Source organism: Eretmochelys imbricata, chromosome 2 (assembly GCF_965152235.1).
Source record: "Eretmochelys imbricata isolate rEreImb1 chromosome 2, rEreImb1.hap1, whole genome shotgun sequence".
Lineage (NCBI taxonomy): Eukaryota > Metazoa > Chordata > Testudines > Cheloniidae > Eretmochelys > Eretmochelys imbricata.
Window position 1 is genome coordinate 195,743,963 of NC_135573.1, and position 23,360 is coordinate 195,767,322.

The 23,360-nt window shown below is 39.6% G+C and overlaps 1 protein-coding gene across 2 annotated transcripts in view; it reads right to left on the bottom strand.

Annotated features, from left to right (window-relative positions):
* RBMS3 (RNA binding motif single stranded interacting protein 3) overlaps window positions 1-23,360 on the bottom strand; it is a 547,537-nt gene that overhangs the window by 82,907 nt on the left and 441,270 nt on the right. The window contains exons 7-8 of one of the 2 annotated variants that reach the window (XM_077809305.1): window positions 6,804-6,914; window positions 740-771 (exon numbers count right to left, since the gene is read on the bottom strand). In XM_077809305.1, coding sequence (XP_077665431.1) covers window positions 740-771; window positions 6,804-6,914 — 143 coding nt within the window. The remainder of the gene's footprint in view (window positions 1-739; window positions 772-6,803; window positions 6,915-23,360) is intronic. The other variant, XM_077809306.1, reaches the window with a different exon arrangement.

Here is a 23,360-nt window from a genome sequence, read left to right on the forward strand (position 1 = left end):
ACACACACACACACCCCAGAGGCTACTGGTGTGAGTAAGTGTGTGTGTCCATATCTATCTATATAAATATATATTTTATAGATACCCAGATGCCCTGTGCCTCACCAGATCTGGATCCTCCACTCTCCACCCCATCATCTCTCCCACTGGCGTGGGTCCATTGGGTTCTCCAGAGGGCAGCTACTCTAAGTCAGTGGTTCTCAACGAGAGGTACACATACCCCTGGAGGTAATCAGAGGTTTTCCGGGAGTACATCAACTCATCTAGATATTTGCCTAGTTTTTCAACAGCCTACATAAAAAGCATTAGTGAAGTCAGTACAAACTAAAATTTTATACAATGACTTGTGTATACTGCTCTATATACTATACACTGAAATGTAAGTACAATATTTATATTTCAATTGATTTATTTTATAATTATACGGTAAAAATGAGAAAGTCAGAAATTTTTCAGTAACACTGTGCTGTGACACTTGTATTTTTATGTCTGATTTTGTAAGCAATTAGTTTTTAAGTGAGGTGACACTTGGGGTACGCAAGACAAATCAGACCCCTGAAGGGGGTACAGTAGTCTGGAAAGGTTGAGAGCCACTGCTCTAGGTATCCCACTCCTTAAAGTGGGCATCTGCACTGGAGAGTTAGGGCTGTGGAAATATAATGCCTCCTGGAGTTGTATTCATTTCTGTGGGGAATCTCTGAGGAGATAGTGCACTGATGACACCTCTTTCTTCCAGAACCTCCTTTTCTCTACTAAGCACCCTGCCCCCCACTTTCTTCACAGGAAGGATGTGATCTGCATCCATGGGGCCTGATTGGGCCCCTCTTAAATACAGTTTAGTAAACTAACATTTCTGCTACTACAATTGCCATACTTTTCTTAAAGTGTTTCCGTATCTGCTCCTGATATCTGGCAGGCCTCAAAGCACAAGGATTCTTCTTGCCTTGAGTGCAAATACTCTAACTGAAAACTCTTTTTAAGGAGGAAAAGGGGGCGGGGAACCAACAATCCAAATGAGATTTGTTTAAAATACTGTTTTAATAAAATAAGCTTACTTGGCAGGAAAGTTAACTTGAAAGCATTCTTTCCTTTGATTATTTAAAGCAGTTCTGTGTGAAAAGTTTCACCTTATTAGAAATACTCCTGAATTTGGAAAAGAAGTGGTTTTAAAAAATAAAAATAAAACTCAAGTGTAGACGTGACAACTTTTAAATATACAGCAGGATACAAAACAAACAGGGACATTTCCCAGTGATGCATGCTGGGAGACACTCATTTTAATACATATGTGCTCCCTGTGCAGCTTCAAGTATTGTGAAGAAATGGCTGGCGTATGTCAGAGGTGAAAATATCTTATTTTAAAGCCAAATCAGCAAAAGAGGAAAAGTAGTGATTGGTGAATTGCAAAGGATTCAGAAGTTCAGCGGAGAACCATAGCCAAACAATCTGAAACTCTATTGGGCCTTTAAAACCAGACTGGAAATCTAAATAGAAAGCTAAATAGCTGGTCTTGTGGCATTTGGTCACTTTCTTTTCTTTTTGCCAGCACCAGGAAATCCTGGGATTAGCAAAAATGAAAAATAAGGGCCATATCATACCTCCCAGATACTCGCAGATCTGTACAAGAGAGTGCAGTTGTCTCAGCAAAAAGGCCAAACCTCATGGTCCGAATTCAGGTCTAGAAACATGCATGAAGATAGCTGAGTGGGATCTGGAACCCCACCTTGCAAAGAATCTGCCTAGGTGTTAGTACAGAGATAGACTACGGTAATGTCTGCACTATGGAACTTGTCCTTCATGGCGAGTGGGGAAGGCTTTCAGAGGCTGTCATGAGGAGGTGAGTTCCCAGAAGTGGAGATCCAATGAAACCAAGCTGTCAGGGAGCACAGGAGGACTGGCAGCCTCAGATTCAGCAAAGAGAGAGGTCACTGCATTGACCTGTGTCTCACGCTACTCGCCTGAGATCCAAGGGAATTTTTAAAAAATTGCAGGACTTCGGGGCTAGACCTCTTACTTTTTTTGCATGGGGCAATCTCTGCCCCAGTGAAAGAATTTACCCCATGACGGTAGAACCACGTGGAGTTTTCCTACCCCCATGAGAGACTCCCAAGGCTTTTTCTACAGGAAGGAAACCTGAGGCTCAAATTTTTAGACTCAGCAAACTTTTGCTTTGAATTCTGAATAAAGTTTCAGATCAGTTCTTATTTTATTCAAATTGAGCCATTTATTTTGAATCAATTTTAACTGTCTTTTATAGACCCGAATCCAATGATAGTGAAATCATATGTGCTGAGATTTTCAAAAGCACTTATGTGCATTAGGAACTCAATTCCCCGTGACATTAAATGGGATTTGGGCACCCAACTTATTTAGGCATTTTTGAAAATGCCTGTAACACCTGACTCTTGTGTTCCTGTGGAAGACTTAAAACACTACTATGTAGATTTTAACTCATTAAGTCAATATATGTTTTTCCCCCTGCCTTCTGTTGCTATGTGTTCCTTGTCTTCTCCCTAGAGGTACAATTCCTCTTTTTGTTAATTTAAGCTCTTATTGAAAGAATGCATAGAAAATAGTCCTAATGCCTAACATACACGCACTCTAACACATAAGAAATGTCTTTGGGCATATGGGCTGCATATGTGTGTAGTACTGTGTGTCTGGACAGGTCTGGAAATTATCTCCCAAAGATCAGTCCTACACACTTAGGGTTATGGAGCACAGCTAAGTGCTACCTGTCTCCTGCGAAGCACAAAAAGAAATCTATGCCCGAGTTATAAATGTGCCTGGTACAGACCTCCTCATCGTTTCTAAATTCCTGCTTTTGGTAGAGAGGGGAGGGCTGGTACCAGGAACAGCAACTTTGACTGTCCTCTGATTTTACAACACGGGGGGGAAATCTCAGTCTCCGAAATGACCTATGTAAATTTTTCTTTCTAAATTGCAATCTAGCACTGAGCAGAACTGTAATGAATGGAAGATCAAAACAAAAAGACAGTTCAAAGAAACGCTTCAGTACAGCTGTGATTTAAAATAAATAAATAAATACATGTTTATTTCATTTCTTGAGAATTTCCCACAAATAGATAATCGTGGCTAAAAGCAAAACATCACTTTGTTAATCTATTGGCTGTTCACAAAAGGCAGTGTAGCCACAGATAACAGGAGCAGCTATCAGTGTAAAGAAAAACAAGCAATGAAAGAATTATCACTGGAAATGCAAATAATTTGTTACACACATCAGGCCAAATTCAGATCGGATGGAGGCATATGGAAAGCCCTGACTTCACTGGAGACATATCTGCTTAATAAACTCTGATTTTCATGAGATTACCCTAATGGTTGATACTTCTGTAAGAAAAAATGATAAATACATATTTAAATCCCCATAAAATCTCCCAGACACATTGAAGTGATTTGTCCATCATGATGAGAAATCCCATGAAATTACAGCAAATGTTACACAGCCATAATTAATATGTTTCTTCTCTCTCTTACCCTCCTTTTAGTGCTGTACGGCCTGGGATGTTTTCAAACCAGAGGGCCTGATTCCCTGCCCATGAATCAGATGCAACTATGCCACAATCAGTGAAGTTACGCTGGTGCAGAACTGGTGTGAGCGAGATGAGAATCAGGCCAGAATCTCACCAAGAATATTTCAAATATTTTTGAATTTCACTGTACATGCTTAAACTTCATCTGTAAACTAGGCCCTAATAACCTCAGTCCTCACATTAGTTACGCAATATCGTATCTTAGTCAAATCATTCAACATGATGAAACTTTTCAAATGCTTCAAACTTAGAGGGGGAGCTAGGAGATTAGAAAGTACTAGGTGAAGGTCTTCTATTCTTCATTGCTTTTAACTTGGCTTTTTGAGAAACCATCCTCATAATAAGAACTGAACCAAAAGTGTTCTGAAGAAACTCCGTCAGGCTCTGTAAAAATTACTCTAAAACCTAGAGGGCCAGCTGCATGCAAACTCAACAGAGTACAAATTAAAGCTCTCCTTTGAGCTCCCTTGATTCTGATGCTTCTGTCTTCCCGGCCCTGCACTGGACTAGAGAAGCTCTAACTTTATGCTGCAATGCAATGGCCACAAGGGGCTGAAAATGCAGCTGGGATCAGTGCGCCATAGTGGTGGTACCCTGAATTACCTCCCCCTTTTCCATAAAGGAAAGCTACAGATCTGAGAATAGAATGGACAGCGAGATAACAATGCAGTGATTCGTTCTTCTTAACTAAATCTCCTGCATTTTTCCCCCTGCATCAAAGTATTGCACACAGCTGCCTGTTTCTACTTTGCATACCCAAACTTGAGGCCTTTGACAAAAGTGCTGGTGTCATTTCTCTGGAGTCTGTTCTCCTAAACAATAACCCTCATCTGCATTCAGTATTAATGATGATCCAACCTGAGAGGTTTCAGAGATGCAGTTCACATAAGCACCAAGCGTTCAAACGTGTAGCTGAATCATTGCCAAATATATTTTGGTCTGGAAATCATATCTCACAAGATGTGGCCAGGTTGGAGGTATCAAGGGAGTATCACTGAGATGGCATTTCACTACTTTAGTGGAACCAAGAAAAGCAGAGGTGCAGGAAAGGTTTTAATATCTCATCCCTAATCAAAAGTAGGACACCTGTTCTCTGGATAATTATTCCTTATTATTCCCTGTCCCTTTTGCCTAAAAATATGATAGTTGTAACAAATATTATTACAAAAGGTATTCAATGTGAGGCTCATAGCATGTAAAACAATTGACCAATGTGTCTTGCTTGCAGGCACAGTATAAAGAGCTAGAAAAATTCCATTACATTTCAAACAATAACATTAACTGCACAAAAGGATTTTGCCTAGCAACTGTGAAAAATGTATGAACACATCAAAGATATAAAATAAACGGCTGACTTCCACTAAAAGATTAAATGCATTATTGTCTCAATTACTTCAGCTAGCAGCCCCTAAAAAGATAGTAAAGTGTTACCAAAGGTCATTAACATCTGCTGAGGATATTTCTATCTGGAAATCTTCTTGCCTTCATTTCTTTATTTTCTTTCCAAGTTTGTTTTGCTTCTGTGTACAGGTAACCTAATGGCATCTTTTGAGTGACCCTAGCTTTGTACTGTAGAATAGTACTAAAAACTGCTCTCTTTGGATACTTTTTGAAGCTAACGATTATTAACATATTAAGCAAATCCTATTTGTAAGTCATGAGTGTAACATTGTCCTTAACTTGCCCCATTGTGTCTAACTATTCCAGCAATATGGGATGTGTCATGCACTGAGCTGAAGTAGGTATAATGGTGGCATGTCAATTTTCACTTTACTTTCTCTTGCTGTTTATTGATTGGAACTTAAGAACATGTAGAACAGTTGATATAATAGGTTGGAATGGCATCTATTGCATAAATATGAGCACAGGCTGTTTAAAATATGAATTGTTGGCCTAATAGAAATAGTGCCTACCACATAAACCAGTCTTTAGAGACTTTTATGGGATAGTCAAAACCTTCTTGGGCACTCCTTATTGTGTAGATTCTTAACACGATAAAACATTATGTCTCCAAAGGAGACTTCTCTGTTTTTTTGGATTTGTGGCATACCAGACCGTAATGATCCCTTGCAGGCTATTTCAGTCTGTCATGTCAATGTGGCTGCCAGACTGGAGCTCTAAGTCTGCAAGCTAAAAGTACTTTTAGGAATTTTTGTTGTAAAAAGGATCAGTGTACAGTAGCCGCCATGTTAAAGTGAGCAAATCTTTGATTGCTTTCAAGATGCCTTTTTGGTTTGTTTTAGGAGCTCACTTATGGTGCTTCATACTAATGGTCTGAACTTCATGGACTAGTGGTCTGCAAAGTATCAGCTAACCAAATCAAGCTGGAGTCTAGTTAGAACATAACAACCTGTAAAACTTTTTAACATCCCAGTGATAAAACTCCAGGAAGGGGCGGGGAAAGGGGGGGAGAGGAGTCCTTTAGGCATGGAAGAACTTCACTCTAGCAGCTATACCAATTCCCAAGATTGTATTACCATCAGATTTACTTCACTGATTCAAATGGCTTCATCTCATAACAACATTCAAGAGGAATAAACAAACACTTGAAGGGCCAAACAAACATCATTCTTGTTTGGTACACCAATGGAGTTGCTTTGGGTACATGCGCATGGAAAAGGAGTTCCAGTTTGTTGAACATTTACAGCAATGAAAGGAAGCAACTGTTAAATTATCATCTCCCCATACCCAAAATGGAAACTGGTAACTTCCTTGTCTGTCAACTGAACAAAGAGCCCAAACTCAGACCTGCTGTGGAACCTTCTTTCATTAGATATGAATTGGGTGCAAGTGTATTTTTCAATTTGTATAAGCAATACACTCTCCATGCCTGACCTTAAAAAAAAGAGCACCATGAAGACTGGTAATAGCTTTGCCACTGGGTGCTATTTTACAACTATATATCGTAACGTTAGAAGTTATCACTGCATTGCTAATTTTAGCTGTACATGCTCTCATTTGCATGACTGCTACACTGCAGAACTATCCAGGGTTGGTGGTGCATCTGTACATATCCACTGAGTTCAAGTCTGGGAACAGACTGCAAGCTCACTGTATGGCAACGCTGAGGTCAATTACACCTCTCCATTCTGTAACTTTACACTTGACACATTAACATAAAAGTCTTGCTCTATCCCTCTCTTTTTGAAGCCATTTTGTTTTGCATGGAACCTGATTTTATCAAGGCCCTGAAAGCCAGACCCATAGGTTCTCCTCCCAAATGGCTGAATAATGATTGCTGAGTGCCACTCACCTCTCCGTCTCTTGGCCACGGCCTTCCGTTCTGTGTGTATTTGCTTTGATTCTGTCGCTTCTTTTGTCCTCCGTCAGCAAATTTGCAGAGCAAAGGCTCAGTGGGGGCTGTAAAGACAAGAAACCCAGTCTATATTAGCAACCCACCAAAGAAAGTGATTATACTAGCAACAGTAATGCTTTGTAATACTGGTCTTTTGAAGTAAACTCTTGCCTTCTGCAGATATTTTTTGCATCTTTTAGCCTTGGCTCCACTGGCAGCTGTTCTTACTAACTTAGCTTAAAAAAATATACTGGCAGACCTTAAAAGACTATAACAAATATTGTTGAAAAAATAATCAGCCTACACAGAATGTTAAGTCGCTATAGTGGGATAGTAGGGTCAGGCATTTATTTCTGTTATGTTAGACACGTATTCATGACCAGCATTTGTTTGAGGATAATAATGGCTTTATCAAAGCAGCTCTCTTTTTTTATTATAGAAACTTTGCAAGAATCTTTTTTGGGAATAAGTGTTTTCATGATTTCTGTGTTTTTCAGCACCCAACGCTTAAAAATCTGCATAAATAAAATAAAAGAAGACTTTTGCCAAACACAGTCCAATTACCTTTGTTTTCCTATAACTCTGTCCAGTTTAAGAGAGGTGGCAGCTGATGCGCCTCCTTACCTTCCTGACTGAGATCTGTTCTCTGAGACTACAATAGTTATCAAGGCTAGTGTGCTGCTGAACTATGAACGCTCAAAAAGCTACAGATCAGAAAATGGAACTCATAATAGAATCCCCAATGAAGATATTAACACAAACAACATAGGTACAACAGGAAGGGAACTTTGTGTCTTGGTACCTTCTCCCAACTATCCAGCTTTAGAAATAGACTTTTAAACGTTATTCAGCCAATGCTACAAATTAGGGTTTTCAACTTTCAAACAGCACAAAACCAAATACCCCGCCCTACCCCCTTCCCCGCCCCTACCCTGAGGCCCTGCCTACAGCTCACTTCATCCCCCCTCCCTCTGTAGCTTGCTCTCCCCCACCCTTACTCACTTTCACTGGGCTGGGGCAGGGGGTTGGGGTGAGGGCTCCAGCTGGGGGTGTGGCCTCTGGGGTAGGGCCAGGGATGAGGGGTTTGGCGTGCAGGAGGTGGCTCAGGGCTGGGGCAGGGGGTTGGGGTGTGTGTGGGGGAAGGCGCTGTCTCTGGGAGGGAGTTTGGGTGCAGTAGGGGACTTTGGGCTGGAGCAGAGGGTTGAGGTGCGGGAAGGTATGGGTTCTGGGCTGGGGGTGCGGGCTCTGGAGTGGGGCCAGGGATGAGGGATTTGGGGTGTTTTTTGGTCAAAAAACAGAATCCTGTAACCCTACCACTAATGCATTTTCTATCTGGAATTTAGCCCTTCTGTGTCCCCAATCCGCAAAGGGGTGGTGGGGGGCAAACCCTAATCATTTTAGTTCTGCAACTGTTAGGCTGCTTCTCCCCTCTCACTCTGCCCAGAAATGATCATCCATGCAAACTGATACATGCATCAATATTTGTACCAAACCTCAAAGGGTTTGATTCTAATAAGCCTCAAAACAATGCTTCTCATCTGAATCTTGTTGAAACTGTCTGAAATCTCTTGGGTCTGCAGATTTGGAATGGAAAACTTATGAGAAGTGAGCTTCTTGCAATACTTCCAATTTTTCTTCATCCTGGTAGGGTGGAAACCCCACAAGAATAGACATTCTGACAGTATTACAACACCTCCACTTATGACTGCCACCTGGAAGTGCAGAAATCCCCCCCCCCCCCAAAAAAAAAGAGAGGGGCAGGAAAATTAAACAGTTTTTTAGTTAAAAAGGTGTTATTTATTTTAAGTTTCCGGGAAGTTCTCATAATATTTGAACAGCTCATCCATGCACAGTAACAGGTAGATCAAGAAGGCTCACAGATATAAATCACAGGTTTAAATTGTCCTCATTTGAAAACTGTAACAAAGCAACAGGACAAACAGAGGCTTCAACATTAGAACCACACTGTTTCAGTGGCATGGGATCCCTTTGGCTACATCTGAAGCTGGAATTGCTTTGTTTTCTTTCAAGTGCCCATTTTACCGGGGCAGTAATTTCCAGGATCACTTGAAAATTGAACTGCAGGAAACCATATTAGTATAGGCAGGAAGATGGACTAGAAGACCTCAGAAGCCTTTTCACACCTTTGACTTCTATTATTGTATCAGGTTTTAGTACAGGCAATGCTCAGCCAGCCATTTAAAATTTAAAATAATGAAAGTTTAAACGCCTCAAGGTGGCTGTGGGGATTCTCTCTGCAGATGGCTAGCTTCCAAGGGTCCCTCACTTACACCAGCTTTACACTGATCTATCTCCAACGATTTCAGTGCAGTCCCTCATAATTTACTCTGGTGTAACTGAGAGGACAATGCTAAGATAGCACTGGAGAAAGATTTATTGGAGTCACTTCTGAAGCTTCAAAAGCTTTTTATTTTAATATATATATGTATATGTATTTAATATATGTATGTACACAACGCATGAATTTGCTATGTCATGCTTTTTCTAGTGATTGATATATATCTATAAAATCTGCATAAATACAATAAAATAAAAGAAGACTTTTATAGATATATATCAATCACTAGAAAAAGCATGACATAGCAAATTCATGTGTGGCGTACATGCATACACCATAACTACCAGCTAACTACATGCAGGTGGCATCGGCACATGCACGTTTAGGTAGTGCATTACCAACTGGTATAGAAAGGTGGGAGGTCATATGGTTTATTACATCATCTTTTCTGTATACTAGTAAACCACAAATGGGAGGCGGTCGCAATTTCTGGCTTTCCAGATATCCATCAATACCATTTTACAGCCTCGTCGTTGTTAGTATGGACCTGCCTAAAGCTGACTAAGAAGAGAGTGGCACAGATCACTGAGTGATATTTCAAAACAACTCTGTCCTTGTCTAGAGAAAGAAATGCACTGACTTGACTATAGGGACACAGGGACATGCACATGATACCCTTCACAGCTAGATTTCTGTTTGGGAACGTTCACTCCTCTTTAGCAAATTAGAAGGAATTATGACAAACAGATCAACTCACACAAATGCAATCAGAGCATTAATGCAATGTATGGACTGAAAGTCTGGTTTTGTCAGGAAGGGAGAGCCTGGCTTATTTATGACACAACACATTATTTTAATACAACACCTTACACCCAGCAGGACACCAAAACCCTTTACCAAACTATATTGGCATATACTCTACTATAGTATTTATTTAGCCACAGCCGGGACAAGATGTTGCAGCCCACACAAAGATATAAAGACACAAATACAATAGGCTTGATTCTGTCAAGCCAGAGGGGTGGAATGTCAGGGAGCCAATTCCCCAATTCTTAGAGCCAGCTCTGAACCCCATGAAAAGTACATTTGCTTCCTAGCAGGTCCTGAATGGGCCCTACACCAGCGACAGAGGCATAATGTAGCTAAACTCTGACAATACCATGACCCCAAACCCTAACATGACTTTACACTACGGTGTGGGGATAGCAGACACAGGGACTGGAGCTAACACATCTGTGCCAGCAAAGTTCCCCTCCAAAGGAGGAATTCTCTGTTGGCAAGTTGTGTGGCCAGTTCCTGGTTCCTTTGTACCTCGCAGAATGATAAAGTGGGGCCAGATGAAATTATAGAATCTAGCCTTAAATGTCCAGAATTTGCTTGATTGTTTTTAAGAAGGGAAGGAAAGGGAGGCCTCAACCCAAGGGATTTTAAAAAATAGACTTGACAAACCCTACTTAATGTACAACAGAGAATAGTTCTGTATGGGAGACGGATTTGTTGGCCTACAAGAATAATTCTCCTCTCTCTTTTATGCCTACTATTCTGTGAAATGGAGACAAATCTCTCCAGCTGAAACAATGGGAGGGTTTTTTTTTTCAAGTTAGGCAATAACTATTCAAATGAGAATTCGACAAAGACAGTGGGTATCAAGCACCCATTCTTACACAATATTCCATGAAGAGATTTTAACAGTCATAAATGGTTAAGGGTTTTACATCTCATCCACAAGAGCACCTCCAGCAGCATAGCGTACCCATAGTACCCTGCTGGGACTAATTTATAGAGACAAGTACCAACTATGTAATTATACCAGTTTCCTGCAGCACCTGGGGTTTCCTTGGAGGGCTCCCATCCAAGAACTGACCAGGCCCAACCCTGTGTAAACTTCAAAAATCTGACAAGAACTCAGCATCTGAAATGCTCTGAGTTATTCAGGGCAGGAAACCAGATGATGTGACTATATCAAAAGCTAGCTAACTAGCGAGCCAGTGGAGGGGCTGCTGTTAAAGCAGCATGACAAATGGAAAATATTGGTAAGGCAAACAGGCAATATTTTGGAGAATCTATGAAAGGCTCCATTATTCATGTTAGATCCTGGCTGAAAGAGGAACACAGCCGCCTGGCATCACCATGATCAATGAAAGGGGAATGTTAAGCCAACTCTAGTTCTTATGTTACATAGCTCAACTCAAGCAGGGGAAAGTGTGCAAGTCCTGAGCACATGCATTTCCAAGTAATGCTGCACACTGATCTGGCAACTCTTGAGCATATGTCCTCCAAACAATGCACAGATGTCTGTGTTTGTACAAACTTAGATATATTTTCTTACTTGAACAGGGAAGCACTGCCAAGGAGAGAGGCAGAGAGTCATTTAATTGCAATCAGAGACATGGAATTCAAGAAAGATTTTGAACAACAAAAAAGTAGCATGAGGAAGCGAGATCCACATCTCTCAATCAAGTGCTATTCTATGCCATTTTAGGGACAAAAGGTTGATACAGATCAGTGTTTCTTGTTATGCTGGGATTTATCATAATCTACATAGATTACATGCTGGATCCGCTGGCAGAGGTGACCCATTGCCATACAATAATCTGCATTTAGAATTGCTCAGAAAAGGTGCTGCAGATATTTTAGGAAAAAAAGGTTTTCTGCTTTTTGTTGGAAAGTAGTTTCAACAAAAAAATGGAACCCAGCGGACAGCCACAGAGTAACTTCTCCAAGGCACAGTGTAATTAACTATGTAAATATTCAGTGTCATGACACTGAGTTATCTCACGTCACCCTGGCACAAAAGCCATGAAATGTGGCTCACATCACAGGGCTCTGGCTGCCCATACCAAACTTAACAAAAGTATAGATAATGCTCATTTTGGCACATTTGGGAAGGAATTTGGGTATTTCAGAGGTCTTTATCAGTGCTTCTGAGAGTGTGATATCCACAGGTTCATATTAGTCTTGATTTATTACAATGTGCTAATGAAAGTAAAGTATTCAAAAGGCGTGTCTTCTGAAGTTCAGTTGGTGGTGTGGAATATACAGTGCAGCAGGGATATGGCAGCAGCACTGTGACTAGGCCTTACATTTAAACTTTGCCGTTTGATAGGAGTTAACCACAGTTTTATTTACGTATAGGAGTAACTGGGTGAAATTCTATGGCTTTCGTTATGCAAGTCTGCTTAGATAATCTAATACTTTCTTTTGGCCTGAAAATTTGGCCTAATATTTCCTGTAAAAACATAAAGTGAAGGGTAAGAACTATGATAGTTGTGCATTTTTAAGAGAAATTTGGTTAATGGGTGAAATTTGGGGAAATGGCTATAAAAGAATTAAGAGTTTAGAAAAAAAACCAGCAACTCTGGAAAAGTTGGGTAGGGAGTCTCATCGTTTTTTCCAGAACCCTTTTGCATGCATGCACACAGATACACATCTCAGAGACATGTGACAGTTGCCAGGCATGTGCCGAATCTTGTTCTGATTTTAAAATGTTCAGGAGTTACGGTCAAAAAGAGGTTTTGCTCCATAAAAGCTAGTGCTGCCAACTGCTGCAGGACAAATCCCTAGCTCTCATGCTGAGCCCTAAACTGTGGTTCCAGATGAGCTTTCCAGCAGCGGACGATGGCCGTGCTCATGGGCAGTGGACAGACCTGCTCTGGTGCAGCCATGCAAGGAAAGCAGAGACTTCTTGCTTGTCCCTCTGCTATTGCAAGCCAGTGAAAGTCTCTCTCAGAATCTGGTGCTCAAGGGGAAGAAAATGATTGTATATAGGCAGGGAGGTGCCAAAAATGGGACCAATGTCATTGTTTTGTGGAGGATGGAAAGCCATACCATGGAGGACTAGGCTGCACGGAGGTGGCAGGTGTAGTCCTAGAGTGGGAGAATCCCATTTATTTAGATCTCCTGGACACAGACCCTGGAGAATGAGATCAGCAGTCCCACAAAGTAGAAACCGGACAATCTTGCTGCATGTAAGTGGGGCAGAAGGAAAGGGAGTGCCTTTCTCCCAAAGGAGCAGCAATGCATCAGGAAGCACAGCAGCTGTGCTGTCAGAAAAGACCAGGATACTCATCAATGTTTCTGTCAGCCTCATAAGTATAGTGCCGCTCCCACAGTCCTGAGCCACTGAGAGATGCCCATCTCCCTATTGCATTCAGCCCCAATGCATGCTTTAAAAGGAAGGGTCTCCAGCCTTTCCAGGATCAGAGCCATAGTTAAAAATATTCTATTTTAATGCAAGCTTTCTTAAGAAATAAATGCATAAAAATAGGAAATACAGGAAAGAAAATATCTGCCATTACACCATATCAGCAGAGCTATTTCAAAGTAAAATGCTTTTCAAAGGGTTCCATGAGATCTCACTGGTGCTTTAAAGATAACAAAATTTACCTTAGAAAAGGGAAAAAAATCTCACTCAGGTATTGTGGTTATCAGTTTAAAAAAATAACTGTTTAGAAACCATTCAAAGCATACCAACAACACGAGAAAAGTATCAAAGGTAGAAGGGGTTGTACTAGATGTGAGAAATTATTTGTATTTCAAATACCTCAAGTGGGTGGTGTGTGGGAATCTTTTAAAAATATTTCTGCTGTGGTTTTCGTTTGCTCCTGCTGGACATTTCTGAATTCCCTGATTGTACTTTTACCTTTTCCTTATTGTTTGGTATGAATAATGTGGGCTGAAAATATATTTTAGCAGCCCTTTCTGTGCTCTTGCCAATCTTTCTAAACTTTGACATAAAATAAAACGTAGTGTGAATATTTTATAAGTGTTCATATTTTGAATTGATAAGCAGAGCAACTTATTGTATGGCTTGCTTGCTTTCCTTTTTTGTTTGTTTGTATTTAAAGATATTTTTGATCTCTTCAAAGCCCACGGGAGATGTGGCATTTCTCAGTGCATCCAGAATGATTTTTTAATGATGCTCACCTTTTAGAAAAGTCAGGGGTCCGGTGCTCAATAGACCAAGTTAGTCTATTAAAACAATATAAGCTCCTCGAGGCAGGGGGTGCATCTTTGCTGGCTTCTTACATGGCAGTAACTGTAATGGGGCCCATCACCCTTTCCAAGGGAGAAGCTCTAAACTTGGGAAATGCTTCCAAGGGGCCTGATTCAAAATCCACTCAAGTCAATGGGAGTCTTTCCATGAACTTCAGTGGCCGTGATTCAGACTTTCAATCCTGGGAAAGAAGTGGAACCAACATCAACATCAGGGATATTAGAGGCTGGTTGGAGAAAAGGTTGTGATGCTGTTGTTGTTCAGTGGTAAAATCCTGACCCCCATTTAAGTAGATGGCAAAATTCCCATTGGCTTCACAGTCCAGGAGCAAGGATTTCACCAAAGGAGTTCAGGGGAGGGGAGAACCGAGGTTGTATTTTTATTTTCTTCAAGCCATTTCTTCATTCTTCCCACCTGTCAATTACTGAAAGGGGTTCTATGCATTACTGTTACAGTTCTTGCAAGATAGCAATGTTTCAGACTTAGTGGCTTTAGAAAGACTGATTGTACGGATAGACAGCATTAACAAGCCATAGGGCGAGTTAATTATGTCTTCGCACAGCAATGGATAATATGCAAAACAGGACAGAATCTCTAGCTGAGAAGTGGCTGTGATAATCCCCACCAAATCTTGGTAGTCCATTGGAAACGTTTCACGTCAGGAGGACAAACTCAATTAAGCTGAAGAATCTAAAAGTTCTAATTGGTTATTAATACAGAGGCTCCTTATTATGCATTCACCTGAGCTTAGATGAATTCTTATAAAGAGCATCACTAAGCTGCAAACGAGGCTGGTAATGCTGAGAAGAGCCTTGGTACATGCAAAAATCTACATCTATTCATGAATATGTATTTTGTAAAAGAATGAGAAGGGTGAAAGCTTCTCATTTTCATCTAGCGAATCCCATCTTGCCATTTCAGGAGTGCTGAAACTTTTTCTATTTGAGAGAATGTGAGGAAAGATTGTCTTATCTTCTTCCCATTCACAATCATGTTGCATCTATATGGCAATGACAGCAAGTTCTTACACAGAAAAGTAAAACTAGGAATGTATCTGTGTATTTTTAACTGTTTTCAGTTCATGTTTGAGAAGCAGGTACTTTTGTTCTTCATTTAATCTACTCCAATCAGTTCAGTTTCCCTCAGCTAGAAATAAGGAAGCCAGTCAGCTCTGCATGGATTACTAGCAAGTGCTCTGTGGGCTATCACAGACCATTTCAACCGTCCCCGCTCCCAGTTCTGCTGTTGTATCACAAAACAAGAAGGAACAAGCCATTGATAAACCAAGAAACTCCCAATACTGCACAATCAATGATTTCTTTGGAAGACTAATTCACAAAAAGTAGAGCTAATTTATTTTTCATCCTTGGACAATCTTATTCCATATTGAAAAACAGTAGTAAAAGAGATAGGTTTGGAATTACATTGGAAATTCAACGTTTTGGGAGCTTAATTTCTACCCCGCCCCCCGCTCCCCAATTTTGGAGATTGTCAACTGTTTCTTCGTACGCAGGTATCATCAAATGTCCAGCTGGAACATTTTATTTGAGCACTCGCCTCCCACAAAGCACAACTGATCTCTGTGTGATCTGAGGAAATCTCATATCATCCGACAATAAATCAAGAGTAGTTTTCAGCCAGTCTGTAACTGGTCCCATTCGTGTAAGTAATATTTCAAGGCTGTGAGACTGGCATATGTAGGATACACCTGTGCTGTGACACTGTGGCAGAATAACTCAAATTGAGGTCCTGATCCTGTAGTTGCCTTCACATGAGCGGACCCAACAGGATTCTGCCTGAATCCTAATAGTAGAAATGCTCATCCTAAATGTCTTGCTATAGTCTGATCCTGCAAGATGCTGAGCATTTTGGTTTCCATGCAGCAAAGAGCTTACATCCTTAACTTTAACAGGGTTATTATGCACTTAAAATTAACCATGTGCTTATGTACATTGCTGAACTGGGACCTTTAATGAGGCCCTTACATTTTCTTTTATCTTAGAGTTTAAATTTCAACTTAGTTTTAATTTATTTTAACATTGGTTAAAACAGAAAATAAACAACAACAAGAACCCCTCCGTGGATACAAGTCAGTTCTGCAATCCACAGATTAAAACATGATCAGAGACATTATAGTTTATCTTGTAAAAGGGAGTATTTAAAATATAATTAGAACAATGCACAATAAGAAAAGAGCAGAGTAATTATGAAAAAGTGATTACTGTGCATAAGCAGTAGCTGATTTCTAGGCCACCAAACGTTTGCTGAATTAAATGTTTTTGTTTTGTTTTTTTTTAAAGAAAATAACCAAAAGCATTAGTTCACATTATGGACCAGCAGGATGTAAAAAATGTAAAACAATTAAACAGTTTAAGTAAAATGAGGGTCAAAAGTATCCAAAACAGAAACTAGCTCAAGTCCTACAAGTTAATTTGGTAAAAACATTCTGACCTATGATTCTGTATAGTAAGGACCTGATCTGCATCTGGTGCAAAACAGAACAGCTCCATTATTTTGAATGGAGTTACACCAACTCACTCCAGCTGAGGATCTGTTCATCATAATACATTCTGATAATTAAACTTAGTTTTTTGAAGCCTCTGCCCCTTTTCCTTTCTTCTATAGAGAAAAGCTCAACAATCCCACATTTTAAAGTTAATTGCTTCTGAGGCACTGCTTATATAATATGTTTATTAAAGCTTGTCAGCAATTTTCTGTCAAAACTCTTTTTCAACAGAAAGTACCTTTTTGACCAAAATGAAAAAACCTCTTGACAGAAAAAAGAACAAGTTTCTTCTCCTGCCATTTTCATTGAAAACATGCAAAATTTTCTGCAAAATTTTTTTAAAAAAATGAGAATTTTTCATTTTTTCCTCAAAATATATGCACTTTTTAAATCAACTGTACTTCTCGTGATATTACTTATTGACTAGTTTGCTGCTGTTCAGTTACATTCTTCTACATTTGCATTGCTTTCCTGCATTCTTTGTTACTGATACTGCTTTATCTAAATTATTCAATGGTCCAATCACGATGACATCAGCTACTAAGACCTGATGTTGAGTTGCTTCACACTAAGTTAAAAGGATAGCTGTTAAATAATAAAATAATTTAATGTAACTATAGTGCATTTGTAGAAATGCTTTATAAAATCTATAGTCAAAATTACAAAAAGTTACCAGACAAGCTACCATGGTGATGAGTGGCAGCAGAAATCCTTAAGATATACAGATGACGGTACAACAAGCCGTCACTAATTCATGCTCAAATGCTTCCTTGCCATCTCCTGCAGGGGAGACATGTAGGGCTGCTATATGTACAGACAATTGTAAATAATGTTCTGCTGTCTTTTAAACTATCTGTGGATTTACACAGTTCTAATTCTGAAACAAAACAATGGGTTAATGTTGCTTTTGGTTTCTCCAGAAGGCCCCTTTGCAATATAATTGTATAACGTGGGGAAACAGCTTTATATAACAGAAAAGTACCCCAAAGCGACAATTAAAAAGAGAACAGCTGTTTGGCTAGAAACGAAAAAGAGCGAATAACTTTTGATAAACTATATTGTAGCTTAAGTCATTATCTCCAGTTCACCTCTCTGTCTTAAGAAATAGGAAACCATCCTTTCATCTTTTTCTGTAGCAATTTCTTCCAAAGTACACAAATACATTAGAAAAGGAAAGTAAATCTCAGAGGAGAAATATTATGTCAAGCAGCAAGCTGATGTTTCTATTCTAGAGAAACAAATTATTTAGAAAAGATAAAAGAGTTAATTGTGTGTGCACTTTGGGGGAGACAGCATGCTAGCTAAGGAGCTCAAGCCAGCTCTTATTGCAGTCAATGGAGAGACTCCATCGATTCCAATGGAGGAGGGTTACCAGATGTCTGGTTTTTGACCGGAAGGTACAGTCAAAAAGGGAACCTGGTAGTGTCCGGTTAGCCATAGTAACTGGCCTCCGCCACCAGGGGAGGGGAAGGGACAGGAAGAGCAGCAACTGCTACTGGAGCCTGGAAGAGCACTCAGGGAACAGCTCCTCCGGCAGAGAGAGGTACCAGCAGCTCCCCTGTCCTGTCCTGCCCTGAGCATGGCTCTCCCCTGTTTTGTCCTGCCCCAGTCTCTCCCCCACCTCCAGAGTGTGGTTCTCCCTCCCTTTTCCGCCCTGCCCCAGTCACCCCCACCCCCAGAGTGCGGCTCTCCCTTGAACATCCTGACCCAGTCACCCCTCCACCCCTAGAGCTCTGATCAGCTGCCAGGGGGACACAGGTGGAGAGTGCAGAGTGTGATGGTGTTGGGGGAAGAGGAGCTGGGGGAGGCAGGGCCTCGAGGGAAAGAGGTGGAACAGCGGGCGGGGGAGGTTCTGGTGCTCAGTGTCCGGTTTTCACAGATTAGAAAGTTGGTCATCCTACAATGGAAGTTGGATCAGGCCTCAATCAAAACTGTGCTTTATCATATCATTGTGGAAACCCAAAGAAATGTTTGTTAGAACTGGTTAGAAACTGGAATTTCCATTCTGCAAACAATTCTGACATTTCTAAATTTGTTTTCATTCAGAATCAAATGAAAAAGTTGAAATTTTGAAATTGCTCTCAAAACAAAAATATAAAAATGATTTGGAACTATCAAATGTTTCATTTCAATATTGTCAAAATGGTTTATTTTTATAATATCAAAACATTATGATATATTAAACATAATATATCTAATATTAAATAATAATATTTAAAATAATATTTTAAAGTAATATTTAAAATATTTTGATATAACAGTCAAAACAAACAAGAAAGTCAAAACAGTTCCTGCAAAATGTTTTGATTTTAACAAAACTTTTATTTTTCCAAAGAAAACTGTTGATACAAATTTTTTTCGACCAGTTCTACTGTTTCTCCCTTGTCAGATGGGTAACAGGAATTGATGCTGAACAGGATTAAACAGATTTATGTGTGGGAATTGCATTCCAGAGCAGGCACTTCAGAGGCTCAACAATAAGGAGTACTTGGACTTTTCTTTTATATTAAACTATAGGCCTGAATCAAAGCCCATGAAAGACTCCTGTGACTTCAGTGGGATTTGGATAAGGCTATTTTGAATGGAAATTTAATGAACTAAACATTTCTTTCCTGTTAAGCACTTGTGTTGATTTTGGCACCAGTCTCAGAGGCCTTGGATGGGAGAGATTACAAAGTGTAGCAATTCCTTCTCTTGCCACTTTCATTGCTTTTGTGTTAAATATCACTTTGCACTAACACTAAAACGTCAGAAACTTCAAACCCAACTAATCTTACGTTAAATGTTTCTTTGGAAGGGGAAGGGCATACCCACATTCTGAAGGTACTGGTCAAATGTATGTTAATTTTACAAATGTAAAAGTCCTTCTAAAGAAGGATTCTTCTCTCACTAATGTATATACTAGTGTATATCAGGAGTAACTCCACTGAAGTCAACTGAGTTGAATCAGTGCAAAACTGGTGTAACTGTAAGTGAGAGCGGAATCAGGTTATGTGCGCCATTGCGTGGAACCGATGACTTCAGACGTTACTGGTAGAAGGGGAGGGTTACAGGAGTGAACTCTTAGGGTGTGTCTACACTTTGAGCTGGGCATCTGATTCCCAGCTTGAGGAGACATACTTGCAACAGCTTTCATCAACCTACCAGGCTAAAATTAGAGTGTACCCATAGCAGCATGAGCAGCAGGATGGACTAGCCACCCCTAGTATGTGCCTAAAGTCTCGGACAGGTATGTACTCAGGGCAGCTAGCCCATCCCACTACTCGACCTGCCGCATTTACTATCTATTTTTAGCACGCTAGCTTGATGAGAGCTACCACAAGTATGTCTCCTCAAGCTGGGAATCACACCCCCAGCTCAAAGTGTAGACATGCCCATAGTTGTGTTTTTAAAATGTCTCAAGAAGCACTTAAATGAAAAGAGCTCTCCTTTCTATTGAATGAATACACAATCAAAATAAATAAACAAATCATGCGGTATGTGGGGATCATTCCATCCACTTTGGTTTGATAGTATTACAGGACAGGACCCATATCCCACTAAAATTTGCAGAATGTATTTATAGGAACTGGAACCTAGCCAGGTCACTGGAATTGCAGCAAGTGTCATGATGGGATCCTAAATGGCCAAAAGGGGTGAGGGAGTTGGACTTAAGCCTTATTGAAAAAGGACAAGAGCACACTGGACCAGAACATTAGATCAGTTCAGATTCAGAGGCAAGAGTACTAACTACTGACTCACTGTAAACACTTCCTGCATATGTGAAACTTCATTTGTTAATTAAAGATTCTATTTTATCTGTGTTGTCTCATTTGATTCTGTTACCTTTATCAGCCTTATTCAGTAATGCCCATCAGAGCCTGATCAATATCATTAAAAACCTGAATGTTGCCTGTACAATATGTAAGACACAACACCTTAGCCTTCCATTTTTAAGGACTTCTGTGTGGAACCCAGGCCCCACATACCTTATTTCATGTCACAGTGACTAAGCAGAATGCTTGAGAAAAGAAAAGCGGTCGCATCTTTTTTTGGCAGAGGTGCAAACAATTGGCAGAATAACAGCACTATAGTTTCCTATCCTGGATCTTATCCATTTGCAATGATTTGCTATTGGACAGCTTCCCTAAGAAGAAAAAGTGTTTTGCATGAGTGACGTAGATTTTGCATGAACTGACGAGAGATGCATTTTCTTTCAGATTATTACTGGGGATTCTGTTTCCTTGGTTTCTATTACTTATTTATTTTTATCAGCTTTAATGTCTTTTAGCTTCCTATACAAATTGTTATTTTATGCATGAATTAGTCTCTATAAATTTAGCAGAAGTTGGTTATCTCAATGGCAATGAAATAAACACAAACGTTACAAATACCCATAAAAGCTTTTTTTAAAACAGTATCATTTATTGTTTTGCACCTTCCTTTCCCATCTGACTAGGTGGCCACAGAAAAGTATGCCACACATATTTTTGCTATGTGTAACAAAGAAGTAAGCCATGAGGATCATGAGAAGCAAGTGATAGTTGGCCCATCCAAAACTCCGTGAAGTCAGTGGAAAGACCCAGACTCTTAGATTTTGATTTGCACAAGGAGCTGTGAAGAGGACATCAGTTGTGTAGAAATCTCTTTGAAGGAACATTTCCTTTTTTCCTTCAGTATTTGAATTTTAAGGTCGAAGCCCAAAAAATTATGAAGGGTGGTGTTTTATTGGTTGCTTTGGGTTTAAACTGAACATTAGAATTTCTAGATATTAACAACAGTATGCAAAGAATGTGAGAGCCAATTTCTAACCTTTCATGAGGAACAGACTGATTTACAACAAAGAATCACACATGGGGATTTGGTTTCTTATTTTATTGACTCTCAGCCTATATAAACATTACGCTAAAAGGACATATACTGTAGATCTGAACTGGAGACTGCTTTTATTACTTATTAGACTGAAGCCTCAGTTCACTATTGATGAATGAAAACATGTTCAGCACAAAAACTTGTGGCTAATTTTGATAATAAATAAAATAATAATAATAATAATAATAATAAACTTTTATTTTGAACAAAAAGCAAACTTAAACCAAATTACCTTAAGAACATTCTACCTTTGATTCCATTTAACTACAAGGAGTCAGATCCTCATCTGGTATAAAGCAGCTCGACACCATGACTTCAGTTGTGCTATGCCCATTTATACCAGCTGAGGATCTGGCTAAGATCTTTTCTATTTTGTAGTGGGAACAAACTCAACTAAGAAAACTCTTTAACTGTAAACACAAAGCTGTCCTTCAAGACCTCACACAAGATGGCCTCTATAAGACTATGGACTTGTACAAGAAAGAATGAACTCAATAAACCTTTTTGCCCTCTCCTGCAAAGTCAGAAGTTATTTTATTTGGATGAAAAGGGTGCTCGCGTATTTCTTACCATTCAATTATTCTGGAATAGCAACAAAGTCAGTTTCATCACAGGATATCAGCAATTTTTAAATGATCTCATGTACGGTAATTTATAACAGAAAATCAGGTACAAATAGTGTGTGATGCTTTCTCGTTCCCCTCTAATAGAAATAAAATGAGTCCCTGGTTATGGGTGACCTTACTTGCACTTGCATCCATTTTACTTTTTACTGTTCTCCTTAGTGCTCTTGGAAGACAACAGCAAATGCAAACCTCTGATCCAATGATGCTTCTGAAAACAATAGCTCAGTGTTTCTGTTTTAAAATCTATTTTTCCTATCCTCATAAACTAAAACTACTGATCACCAAGACATACCTATTATCCCAAAAGGTATTTGGTGAACCATATTTAAACTGACAATCCAGAGGAGAACCGACTAGGACCCATGTAATACCAAGAATAAATTCTACCTCTCCTAATACAAAGCTATTTTATATAACAAATTAATTGGCATTTATAAACAGCAATATCACCATCCCATTTATTCCTATTTCTATCTACCACTGCTAGAGTTAATACCACTAAGAAAAGAAAACACACTTCAAGCATATGTTTTCAATATGAACCAAGGGAAATCTGGCAAAGTGTCTTATGTCCATACAATGGTTTTTTTTCCACCAGTAATAAATGATTGCTGTACATGGACATTTATTTTTCACTAATTAAGGTTGAGTCTTGGCATTCTGTGCTCAGGGTCCAACACATGTATATCATTAATGTCCTGAAAAGCATATACAAACCCAATGTAAAACTGTGTGTGTGTGTGGTGGGGGCGGGGAGAGGCGAGGAAATGGGGACTGCTCTGTTTCACTTCTGCCCATTCATTTATTTGCTTCAGCCATGTATGTTTCAACAATATATTTTGTTTACAGATTGTGGGGAGAGAAACATCTGCTGTGTCTTTGTGAAAGGCCATCGTAATTAAAAAAAATAGACTGAATGTTTCCATTATCTGCAGCTATCCTTGTAGCTTGTTAAAAATGTGTGGCAAAATAGTCTCATGGCAGGAAGGAAGTTTTTGGTCTGGTAAAGATGTAATAATGCATGGCCAAAAAGTAATACAGAGACCGCCACATGAGTATCGTAGCTATAACTTGTTATGGTCACAGCATACACACAGAGCAGTTAGATAAAAACAGAAATGCTCTTTCTGGCAGGTTGCAATGTAACACCACTTTATTTCTTAGAATTCAGAGTGATGACACACGAGAACCCAAAAAGAGAGGGAGAAAAAACGAGCTGACCCCTAAGGCAGC